This window comes from Rhamphochromis sp. 'chilingali' (assembly GCF_963969265.1).
Source record: "Rhamphochromis sp. 'chilingali' genome assembly, chromosome: 14".
NCBI lineage: Eukaryota > Metazoa > Chordata > Actinopteri > Cichliformes > Cichlidae > Rhamphochromis > Rhamphochromis sp. 'chilingali'.
Genome location: NC_137941.1, coordinates 16,235,350 through 16,248,313, shown reverse-complemented (window position 1 = coordinate 16,248,313; position 12,964 = coordinate 16,235,350). Strand labels below are relative to the sequence as shown.

At 41.4% G+C, this 12,964-nt stretch overlaps 1 protein-coding gene across 6 annotated transcripts in view; it reads right to left on the bottom strand.

Annotated features, from left to right (window-relative positions):
* Nucleotides 1-406: 406 nt before the first annotated feature.
* xirp2b (xin actin binding repeat containing 2b) overlaps nucleotides 407-12,964 on the bottom strand; it is a 33,331-nt gene continuing 20,773 nt past the window's right edge. For all 6 annotated transcript variants that reach the window (XM_080902485.1, XM_080902481.1, XM_080902482.1 and 3 more), the window contains 3 exons: nucleotides 3,124-12,562; nucleotides 803-933; nucleotides 407-543 (listed from right to left, as the gene is read on the bottom strand). In XM_080902485.1, the coding sequence (XP_080758611.1) occupies nucleotides 842-933; nucleotides 3,124-12,562 (9,531 nt within the window). In that variant the 3' untranslated portion in view covers nucleotides 407-543; nucleotides 803-841. The remainder of the gene's footprint in view (nucleotides 544-802; nucleotides 934-3,123; nucleotides 12,563-12,964) is intronic.

Genomic DNA, 12,964 nt, shown 5'->3' with positions numbered 1-12,964 from the left:
TTAGCTGCATAACCTTCAACCAAACCCTTCCTTAATTATACCTATGGGACAGTTCTTTCCTCTTACTGCACCATTTAGACTTTTGTGCCTCTTCTTTGGTTTTATTAGACTAAACTTTGGGTGACTTTATTTCAAAGAACACTCCGGGGAACAGTCTTTCTGTGTTGCTGTGTGGGTGACTTTGGAGAGCTTTCTGGAGGGGGCCACTGTGGTTTAGTTAGCTGAATGTCTTCCTCTATTTTAAAGGCTTTCTTTGGGGGATTGGCCTGTGGGGGCCAAACTACAGATATTTTGTTGCAGTGTGGTTTGCTTTCACTAAATATTTTTGTCATTTCATTTTCAACACTGTGTGCTTTCTCTACTGAACTCATGCTGCTCGCAAAATATCTCCATTCAAGTTTCTGATTTGAGGGGATAGGTCCACCACGTCCTGCGGGGAGTCTCTGCCCGAGTCCATCATCATAGTTCCCTTTGGACTTCAGGAGTTGTTTGTAATGGGGTAGGCAGTACAAATGTCCATGGAGAGAGACATAATTTCCTAGGCTACACACAACAAATGAAAAATCCTCTGTTAAGAGATGCACTACATCAATTATTTAACAATTATTTTAATGTAATTTTAGAGCCACAAGTCCTACTTTATTGATTTTTCCTTTACAGGAAGACTGGATACTATACATACTGTATGTTGTAGACATGGTGGCAACCATTATGTTGTCATTAAAACACAATTGCGTTTACCAATACTGCAGTGCTCAGAAAGCCCCTATAAACATTTATTTGAATGAATGGCAGCCTTTACCTTAATTTGTTCCTGCAGTGCTCACAGCAGAAACAGGACTTATGGTACTTTTTTTTGTCCACTATGAGAGCATCCATCGGATAGGCTCTCCTCCGGCACACCGTGCACAGCTCCGACCTCGGAACTCGAACCTGTTTCAAGGAGATAAAATTCACATTGGTTATATCGTGAACAGTCTTTGGGTTGCCTCATAATCGCACATTTTTATTACAGTTAAACTAATACAAAAACAGCAGAATAGATTATCTTTGGATTCTTAAGAGTAGTCACATGTTGAATGTAGTTTTTTTTTTTTATAGTAGTCACATGAGCAAATGGTTTAGTGGTTGTTAGGATCAGAGATGGGCAGTAACGCGTTACTGTAATCCGATTACTTTTTTCAAGTAACGAGTAAAGTAAGGGATTACTATTGCAAAACCGGTAATTAGATTACCGTTACTTTCCCGTAGGAACGCTGCGTTACTAAAACTGTGATTTTTTTTTTTTTTTTGCGAGAACGTCTCATGACAGTGACGTAAGCGAGTGCGACGTTTGTGACAACAGCTGTGTGCAGATTAACAATGGATAATATATCGAGTGCGGGAGAGAGTATGAGCGTGCAGCGTTTAAAGCGTGGAAGTACTGACCTTACTTTAAGTTTGATTCCATAAAAAGTGACAAAAACATTAGTGTCCGTTGTGCGTGGGAAGAAAACTTCTTTTTACAGCGAAAAAAACCCCCTAAACTTCCAAGCAAGCACCGAGTGCACAACGATGTAATGGGAAACTCACAGAGATTCTTCCACTGACCGCTGCGGCACACCTGCACCAGGGTAAACCTCCGCCTACCTCACTCCTGCTTTACAGGTGAAAATAGAGCAACAGGACTGCTAGTCTTTGATTTTATTTATTTTCTGTTGTGTTTTACTTGCATCTATTTGAAAGACTGAGTGTAAACACACAAAAAAATTATTTTATGTGCTGGAATGTGCAGAAAATAGGTTAAACATATAAAATATTAAACAAATTTCTTCCAGTCAGAGAATGTTGCATATAATTTAATTTTTGCTTGATGCATAAAGTTAAAAGATTAAAACTAATAAAACAAGTTTAAAAAAAGAGACTTTTCCATTTGATTACATTTTGTATGATGGATTATGTAGAAAAAGTAGAATTGGGCTGAAAGATCTATCGCTTTATCACCTATTCAGGTTGTAAATCGTGTTTTTAAAAAGTAACTTAAGTAATTAATTACTTTTGAAAATAAGTAATCAGCAAAGTAACGGGATTACTTTTTGGCGAAGTAATCGGTAATTAGTTACTGATTACTTTTTTCAAGTAACTTGACCAACACTGGTTAGGATTTAGTGTTATTCACCTGAGCAGTCAGAGATGTCCATGTATCTCTATTGCAGATTAACCCTGTATTCCCAAATGTATCACAGTTGATACATTTTTTTTTGTTTACTTAAACTCATATATGGGAACACTATATCTATATTTTCAAATTTTTTATTTTGTCAGAACATTTAATTAATGCTCCAGTTTCAAAAAAACACACACACACACACACACACACTTTTGTTTTGTTTTTCTAAAGCTTATGTGACCTAATGTAACCTGGTCATGTTAATGTTTGAAGTGATTAAATGTGAAGCGCACTGCATTGCAACATTTTTCAGTGCATTTATTGTACTGAATAGATTGGATGGATTTACACTGACATACATCCCCGTGTGATAATCTGTTATAACAAAGAGCACTTAAACTGTCCTTAAGCATAGTTAGTGAAAAGCTTTAAAAGCCTTTATTTTTTACTTCATATAATCTTTTGGTTTATGATCAAGCAGATGCAATACCAAAAACATTTGTGTCAACCTGAGCTGCACTATTGTTTTGCTCTTGTTAGCATGAAACAAATAAAACAACATCATCATGCCAGCATTGCTATTTTGAGCATGTTAGCACACTCAGATGGGTTTCAGAAATGTGGTCTATTTGTTTGTCTACATGGACATGAGATTTGCACTGTTGCAACAATCTGCACTACTTTTTAAACCACTTTGATGAACTATGCTACCTCATTGCCTGTGTTAGAAGCAATTATGGTGCCCATGCACACAAAAAAAGATTAGAATTGATGCACATGAACTCAAATCTAAAGAGTAAATTTTGGACCATTTCACAGTGCAGCTTGGCTGTAAACTGCCTGCACAATCCAAACAATACAACAGGTAGAAATTATACTTTTCCAACACAGCGGCACAAATTGATTTTTAAAGAAAAGCCATCCGTAATCCATGCCATTAGTTTCTGCTGTTTCATGCCACACATTTATTTTACCAGATGAGGCAATCTTCGTCTGGTGCGACACAATTTGCGATGTTGTTTCCTCAGAAACACTGTATCCAAGACTCTTGAAGACTGTCTCGCTCTCCGTCCATGTTTTATGGAAATTCCTCAGCAACTTCTCTGTAGCATCTTCATCGTATGTTTCTGTTCGCCTCGCTGCAGCAGCTTTTCTTTTCACTGCATCAGCATAGGAGAAAGGAGCTTTGGGTAGGGTTGACACACTCTCAGAGTGCACAGTGACAGCTGTCCTTGTTCCGGTGACCTTGTTACCAAATTCATCAAGATGTGAGAAATGCTCTGTGATTGATTCAGTTTCAGAGAGGGCTGATGGTTCGGCTGGCACAGTTCCTACCTCATTTTTCTGCACAGGGAGGGGAGTGCTCTGCCTTGAGCCTCCCTTTGTCTCTTGAGGACTTTCTTGCTTTGAAGTGTCTGCTGTTGTTTCACTCAGGCTTGACACAAGCTCCTCCTGATCCTTTATCTCTTCTCTGAATAAAGAACTTTGCTCACCGAGTTCAAAAACATTTTTAATAGCCTGGATGTCAAAAGCTGGCATTTCCTGTTCCAGGCCGTCTGCTTTCTCTTTGTCACAATCTTTGCTTTTGGAGTCATTGTGAAGGCACTCCGTGAGTGGGATAAGCTCTTTTCTGATATATGTTTTCTCTTCTGGTGATGCAAATTTGTTTACAAGACTCGACAAGTCAGCCCTGGGAAGCTCATCCTTTTCTTTGTTCTTATTTTCTGCTTCACACTCACTGACGTCTGGGCCCAGTCGCTCAGGAATAGTAATCGGTTCCTTGCGCACATAGATCTTATTAACTCCTGCTTTTTGAGCCTCTTCAAAAAACTCTTTCTTCTCTTTGACAGATGCAGATGATAATTCTGAAGCTTCACCAAGATCTGGGTCATTTTGACCCAATGGCATATGGGTCTCAGACTTACTTTGTATTTCATTTGCACTCAAACCTTGAGAAATGATACCTTTATCCTCTACTGCTGTATTATTAACACAAGCCTGCAGAACTTCCTCGGATAAACTCTTTCGGGGCTTTTCCGTTGCCATCGGTATCCCTGAAGCCTCCATAACCTGGAACTCGGTTTTGATTTGTCGATGGAACGAAGCAGGCGGCTCCACAATCTCAGATTTCTTTTCTGGGATTGGGCTGGGCAATAGTGGTGGTGGGGTGACGCCACGCGAGAGCTTGGCTGTTGTGTCTTTAAGTCGAGCCAAATTTTCAGCTTTGTCAAAAGTTGGAGAAGGTGTGATTCTAGTGATACGTGATGTTGGAGTGTCACACCTGCGTAGCGGCGGTGTGGGAGGTGTGGGTGGCCTGTGCAGGAGGGTGGGTGATGGCGTCACTCTCTGGGGCGAGTCAGTTCTCCGTTTGGACTCGATGGTGATGAATATCGGTGACGGAGAACGTGTCCTGAGTGAGGGTGAGGGAGCTCGAAGGTCGACGGACTTGGACAGACCCACTTCTTCTTTCTTTTTTTCATGTGAGGATTCTTTTTTGGTTTGGCTCTCAACTTTGGCTGAACCGATGCTGATCTTGGATATTTTTGGCGATGCTGCACCAGAAACCACTCTCTCAGATGCCGGCTCACTTTCACGCCTGTCCTTGGTTTCATCTTCTAGATCTATTGGCTTGGCCTCTGCTAATCTCCTTACATTGGAAACAATATCTGTACTTTTTTGAGCATCCCTTGCATCTTCAGATCCCTCCAGTTCACATTTTCTTTCCTGATTGAGCAAACTCTTTGCAGATTTTGCATCGGTCTTTTCTGAAGCCTTTTGTATCTCTGTGAAGTGAGAGATTAACATTTGGACCTCCTGCTTTTGAGATTCCTCTGTTTGTGCTATTGTGGACTTAATCGGTTCATTTTGTTCTGACTCGCCAGTCACTGTAATTGGCACATCCATACTTTCTTTTGGTGGTTCTTTCCCACTCTGCTGAGTAGCTGTCAAACCTGTCTTTTGAGATCCTTCTACATGCTTTTGAACAGTTTTTTGCTGTGTGGAATCCTGATCATCTGTGCTGTCTGTGGTAACGACTTTTCTCTTGACTTCTATGTGCTCTACTTTGTGAATCTGGGTGACTGCAGTTGTCTTTTGCATTTGCTGAGTGTTCTCAGATGTTGTTTTCTTGGTTTCTATAACTTCTGTCTTTGAGTCGGTGAGAATATCTTTACCTTGACCTAACTGTGCAACCCCTTTAGACTTTTTTGACTTCTTTTTCTTCTTCACTGGATTTGTGTTGTTGGTTTCTGATTGGTTGTCAGTACTTACAATAACAGCAGGTGGAGCAACACCAACAGGGGGAGGATGTGGAAGAGGAGGAGAGGGAGTAACTTTCTTAATCTCCTGCTTTAACTCTGTCTTTATGTCTTTGGGTTCATCGATCACTTTCACCTCAGCAGGTTCCACTTTGAAATCTTGTGAAACACTCTGTTTCTCAGTCTCACTGGACGATTTTACCTCTGCTTGCTTTTCTTGTTTATTGCTCTTTTTCGCCTTCTGGTTTGGCTTGCCTGTTTTAACATTTGCATTAGCAGCTGCCGTTTCTGTTTGCGTTAGCTGATTAGGAATGCTTTCTTTCATACAAGGTGAAGGATCAGCTTTGCTCTTGTTGATATAGTCCAATGATTTGGATTCCTTGGTTTCCTTTTTGGACAGGTCATGCATTGTTTCTATGTCAGGTTTCTGGGCAGTGGTTTTCTCATCTTGTTTTTCTTCAGATTTGTTGGACACCTTTGTTTTCTGACTTTTCAAGTCTTTCTTTGTACGACTAGCTGTGCTGTCTGTTTTTGCAACGTCAATTACTTTTGTCTGCACTTTTTCCACCTTGACAGATTGAGCCGACTGTTTTGAGGAAACAGTTTTCTGCATAGTTGTATGCATCTGTTGTCTCACAGCTGAAGTGGATGTGGTCTTTTGAATAGAGACAACCTTGGAAGACTCGTTAGAGGCAATTTGCTGTTGAGCAGAAGATAAAATTGTGGAATCTGTGAGGATATTCTCACTTGCATTACTCCGTGTTGAATTTGTGGCTATGATCTGCTTAGATAGATTACATGACAGTGACTCTGAATGAACACTCACTGGTATCTTTGCATTGCTGCCCTGTGTGATTTCTGAGCTGATGCCATTTGACTGCTCTGCATCTTCAGTGGAAATCATTTGGAGAGCAGAGGTGACTGAGTCATATATAAAAGTGGGCGATGGAGTGGTTGGTGGTGTGTTTTCCTCCCTCAGCTTCCGGTACTTTTCTTCAGCTTTTATTAACGGTGTGTTAAATTTGCTCATTTTCCCTCTCATAAAAGGAGGAGGAGATGGCGGAGGAGTAAATTTCATGGGAGCAATGTAAATTTTCTTTAATGGCTGTGGTGACTCTGGAGGAGGAGGAGGGATCTCATGTGAAATAGTTTTTGATGTATGCGTTGTTGTTGTTTTTAATGTGTTTTGGCTCATTTCCACTTGTTTCTCAGTAGTTGTTGCCACCTCTTGTGTTTTGCTGAATTCTACTTTAGGTTCCAGCTTTGGCACTGGATGCAAAACGGGAGCTTTCACTTTTTTGACTGTCATCTTTTTTGCCTTTGCTGGTGAAGGATGAATTGGTTGTGCTGGCATGGTCTCGAGTTCTTGTTGAGATGGAGGAGGTGGGAGGAAGTCCTGCTCAGTAGTTAGCGGTGGTGGTGGTGGTGGAGGAGGGAGGTGATCGATGTCAGTATCAGCGGAAGGAGGAGGAGGACTAGGAGGAGGAGGAGGAAGGTCAGTATCTATCACCGGTGGAGGCGGTGGGAGAGGCAGATCAGCTTCTGGTGCTTTTGGCTTTAAGACGTAAACATCAGTTTTGACTTTGTTTTTACCAAGTTTTATCATGGCCTTTGGGTTAGATTTAAGGTTACGAAACTCTGTCTTTAATGTTTTGATGCCGTGATTTTGGGTAATAGTTTTGTGGTCCACAACAGTTGTTGATTGCTGAGCCGACTGCTCCATAGTGTATGTTTTTGTAATGGTTTCATTGGAGATGGTGTGATTTTCTTTTGGTGCTTCAACAACATTTACCGTTTTAATCTTCTGTATGTTTCTTTGTGCATCAGTTTTAAGATTTTTAATGGGTGGGCTCTGCTTGACTCTTCTATATGCTCCCAGACGGACTTTTGGAGTTTCACGCTGCGCTGTTTCTAGCAGTGATTTAATAGTGCCTTTTACATCCCCCTTTATCACTTCTTCTTTCTCCAGCTGGCTTTGCTCCTGAGTCTCATATAATGACTTAATTGACATCTTGACATCACCCTTTATATCACCCTCAAGGCTTGAGCTTCTTTGCACCCTCTGTGTAGGTGGGGACTCCATGAAGAGCTGAATCGTCCCTCTGACATCACCCTGAACATCTATTTCCTGTTGACACTTTTTCATCTCACTGGATGCATCTTGCAGACTTTGCATTGCTGTCTGAATATCACCCCTCACAATTTCTTCCTTTTCAATTTCCTTCACTGCTTGCTTCGCCAGTTCCAGAGATTTCATTGTTGCCTTCACATCTCCGGCAACTAAATCCTCAACAACAGTTTCAACTCTTGATGTTGCTGATTTCTCAAGAGATCTTAGAGTCCCTTTGATATTTCCTGGTATGATATCTGGCTTCTCCACCTCCTTGTGCCTCTTCTGAGCCCTTTCCAAACACCGTAGAGCTTTCGGTATGTTGCCTTTCACCACCTCCTCTTTCTCTACAATGACTGTCTGATTCACTGATTCAGACAATGAATTCAAAGCAGCTCTTAAGTCACCTTTCACAATTTCCTCCTTTTGGATCCTTTCCAATGAGGCAGCTGGCTCTGACATGAAAACCTTGACTGTGTTGTGAACATCACCCGGTATAACATCCTCAACTGTACGCTCAATTTGAGTTTGATTACAGCCAAGCATGAGTTTTGTGCCCTTGATGTCACCCCCAACAATCACTTCTTTTTTTGCTATTTCAGGCAGAGTATCATCAGGCTCTAACTGGAGTTGTTTAAGATAGTCCACAGCCCCAGATTCAATGCACGTAGAGTAAAAGCTGACATTTCCCTTTTCAGTGTCATCTACCCTTATCTTCACTGCCCGATCTGACTTGTCTGGGCTGGACAGCCTTTGAAGAGCACTCTTTATATCCCCTTTTACAATGTCCTCTTTTTCAGCAGAAAGGTTTTCTTGTTTATTTAGAAGCGAATATAATGTCATCTGTACATCTCCTTTTTCATCCTCCTGGATGAGTATTCCATGTTTTGCTGATCCATCCTCACTGAAAAGTTTGTTTATAGCCTCCTGGATGTCACCGCGTATTATTTCCTCCTTTTCAACAGTGCTAACTCTTTCTTGGCTAAATAATTGCTGTACCGTTGAGCTGACATTACCTTTCTCTTCTGAATCTATGACTATCTGCTGATCCTGTCTTTCCTGTCTGTTCAGTAGGTTCATCATGATAGTCTGCAGATCTCCCCTGATTACTTCCTCTCGTTGAATCTCAGGAGCCTGCTTGTTCATTAGCTGGTATTTTGCCATCCTAACATCACCAATTTCATCAGTTTCAATGAGAATTCCCTTCGATTTCACCATTTTCTGACTATAAAGTTCCTCGAGAGTTCCCTTGACACTCTTGCCCAGGATTTCCGTCCTTTCCACTTTTGTCTCATTAAAGTCGTCAATTGGTGTCGTCTCAAAGAGCCAAGTTGTTGTCTTTACATCCGCTTTGGGGATCTCCTCTTGAGGCATGTTTGCCTCCTCATCCTCATCTGCCTCTTTAATGTGGTCAAGAGGATTTTTCTCAAACAGCCAGACTGAATGTTTAACATCTCCCTTTGCAGTCTCCTCCTTTTTAACAGTTTCAATCAAATTTTCAGAGCTCATACTTCTGATTTTGTCAATGGACTGAGTTTCAAATCTCCACTTAGCAGTTCTGACGTCACCTTTTTGAATTTCACTCACATTAACAGTTCGAACACATCCCTGTGACAAAGTGTCAGACTCAAAGCGATGCTTATTCATTCTTACGTCGCCCCCTTGAATGTCCTCTACTGTTTTTATTAAAGGCTTCTTTTCTTCAGCAATCTTGTCAAGAGGCTGTGTCTCAAATTTCCATTTAGCAGAGACGACATCTCCTTTTTGCACATCCTGCTGTGTGACGGATTTAATTATATAAACCTCATCTGTGTCCTTGATAGCATCGAGGGGCTTTGTTTCAAACAACCATCGCGTTCCTACAACATTTCCCTGTGTCACCTCCTCACTTGTGACAGTGGTGACCTCGTGGTAGTGGCCCTCTTTGTCCTGGATGGCATAAAGGGGCTGAGTTTCAAACATCATTGTGTAATTTCCTACATTGCCCCTCTCCTCCTCATCACAGACAATTTTTTGGATTTTCTTCAGCTCTGTGTCCACGTCAGAGGAAACCTCCTGAATTTTATCTAAGGAGTAGGTCTCAAAAATAAAACGACCCTTATCCACATCTCCTCCTTGTACGTCGTTCACTGTGTGGCTGCTCATCGTCTGCGCTTGACTGTCGTGTATGGCATCAATGGATTGATTTTCAAAGAGCCATTTGCAGCTCACAACATTTCCTTTTTGTATGTCTTCGGTCTGAACTCTCTTGAGCTTTTGCATCACTTCCTCAGATGTAGAAGTGGTGATATCAGATGTTTGATTCTCAAAAATGTACTTCATCCTAGACACATCTCCAGATGCAATGTCTATCTCTGTGACACGTTTAAAAGCTCCCATCTCCTCTCCAGTGAGGTTCTCCAGTTTCTCTGTTTCAAAGAGAAAACAAGCCATTCTTACATCTTTTCCGTTGATGTCCTCTTGTTTTACAGTGCGCGTGTTCAGAACTGTCTCTGTCTCATCATGGATAGCATCAAGTGCTTGCGTCTCAAAAAGCCAAGTGCAGGTTTTAACATCCCCCTTATACATTTCTTCAGATTCGTTTTCATCCTTTACCTCCCCTCTTTCATACAAGATGTCCATTGGTTTGGTCTCAAATAGCCACTTGCAGGTTTTCACATCACCTTTCACAACATCAATATGTTTACTTGAACCCACAGTTTCTTCATCTTCAATGTTGCTGAAGTACTTGATAGCGTCAAGAGGCTGTGTTTCAAACAACCACTTTGCAGTTTTAACATCACCCGACTCAATTTCCTGTTTGGATATGCCCTTGATAATTTGATATTTGTCGATGCTTTCATCGAACTGATCAATCGGTTTTGTTTCAAACATCCATTTATATGTTGTTACATCTCCTTTAACAACTTCCTCCCGACGCACTGTTTTCACCTCGTGGAAGTGACCTGCGCTGTCTTGCATGGCATACAATGGAGTAGATTCAAACAATTCTGTATTTGATTTCACAGAGCCAGATGTTACTCCCTCTATTAGAATCTTTTGAGACTCATTCCTGCTGTTTAAATCTGTGCTCTCAAAGATTTGCTTGTAGCTTGACACATCCACTTTATCAATTTCTTCCAGGTCAATTGTTCGGACGACTTCTTTCTTTTCCTCTCTAATCTGCTCCAGAGGTTGGCTTTCAAATCGCCATTTCTGATGTCTAACATCACCCTTCTCCTCATCAAGTTCTACAGTCTTTTTCAGTTTTCCCACCTCTGCCAACTCCTTTAACTCTTCTGCTGGAATTGTTTCAAAATAATGTCTGGTTGATTTGACATTACCTGCAACGACATCGTCTTTAGTCAAAGGACGTGCATTTGCATCATCTTTCAAAGTATCCATTGGCTGGGTTTCAAATACCCAACAGTTCTTGCGTACATCTGCCCTGCAGCTTGTGCCGTCCTCCTGTGTGAGGTCATCTTCGACATTCACTGTTCGAGTGACCTCTTTCTTCGCTTCTCTTATGTCCTCTAAAGGTTGACTCTCAAAGCGCCACTTTTGGTGTCTCACATCCCCTTTTATTTCTTCACTTATTGCTGCCTTTTTAAGTTTTCCAACCTCGGGGCAGTTCTTCCTGACTGCTTGAGGGCTGCTTTCAAAAAAGTGCCTTGCAGATCTAACATTGCCCCCGATAATCTCCTCGATAGACTGAGGTCTGGCATTGGAGTCATCTTTCAGAGAATCCATTGGCTGTGTTTCAAACACTAAGCAGTGTTTGCGCACATCAGCTCCCATGATCTCTGTCGTTTCCATTTGTGAGCTTTCCAACTCACTGAGAGAATTTAATGTTTTTATCTCAAACAGCCACCTGCCCCAGTCTCCTTTATTGCTGTCCTCCATGGAAAGACTACACACAAGTTTCAAAGGAGCATTTTCTCTGTTTGTGATGTCCAGAGGTTGGGTATCAAAAAGCCAACGTGAAGCAATTGAGCTCTCCAATTCAGTTTCAATTTTGCGCACAGACTTAATCTCCAGCATCTGACTTGATTGTCCCATAATAATACATTTGAACTGAGTGTCAAATGTACTTGTTACTGTTTTCACATCTCCATTAATCTCCTCTAACACTGACTGCAGACACAGCAGGTGGCTCTCATCAATGGTCTCAGTGTGCCCAAGGACTCCCATGAATTTATTGTCAATCATGTAAATGGTAGCATTTCCATCCTCCTCTGTGAATACAATTTCCTTCGTCAAATCCTCCTCTTTATGCATTTTGTTTAGGGTGTCCATAGTTTGAGTTTCAAACAACCAAGCTGCAGCGCGGACATCTCCTTTATCAAATTTATTAAATTTGTTTCTGTATTCTGTGGAATTTGTGTTTTGTGAGCCCAGCTCATCCATTGGCTTGGTCTCAAACATCCATGCTGTTCGCCTTACATCTTTTCCCAGAATGATTTCCTGCTGAGTTATTTTCTTATTGTCTTCATCGTCATCTGGAATTTCATCTCTGATGGCATCCAGTGGCTTGTTTTCAAACTTCCAACGCATTGCCTGCACGTCCCCGGGAAGGATCTCCTCCCATTCTGCATATTCTTCATCATTAATATCATCAGGACTGCCAACATCATCTTCATACATGTACTCCTGGCTCTCTACCTGGTTGTTCTCGGTTTCGTTATAATCAATGTAGTACTCTTTCTCAATATTCTTGCGAACCTCAGGGTGAATGTGCTTGTAAAGACGTTTCAGCTCATTCATACTCCTCTGCTTGATGTAAGCCTCTCTGTTGAGTGGGTATTTGGATAGGTTTGCTGGTTCATGTGCATATTGGTACTTTGGAACATTTTCGCTGTCTGGTGGCATTTGTAATAAGTCTGGAGGTGGGGGTGGAAGGAAGTCAGAATCCTCAGCTGGTGGGGGTGGAAAGTCCTCATAATCCATCATTACAACCATTGTGTCTTGCAGTTCTTCAGTATGGGATGCTTCACACACCTCACTAGCCACTATGTTGTTTTGAGTCGCACTTGAGGACCACTTTGATCGACTGATGTCACGTCCAGTCTTTACAAGGAACAAAAATGACATTAACAGGTAAATGATCCATCAAATTACAACGAATTACAGATAAGTGACATATTTACTGAAAAGAAAGTATCTAGGTGAGCCAGTGTTCTGTTATTTAATTGGGTCAAGATATATGATTTACATCATATCCATGCATTTCAATAAAGCACTGTATGACCCCTCTTGAACATATGGAAGGGAACACTGCCATCCTGGTATAGACCACTCCCATCAGGATAAGAACAAATCATCATATTATAAACATGAATACTCAGAGCAACTTTGTACTGACACATTTCTTTAAAGGTATGGTGAGCAATAATTTTTTTCCAAGGGGCCACATGAGAACCTGGGAATGGCCTCTTGGAAAAAATTTCTCCTCACCCTGCACCAAGGGGA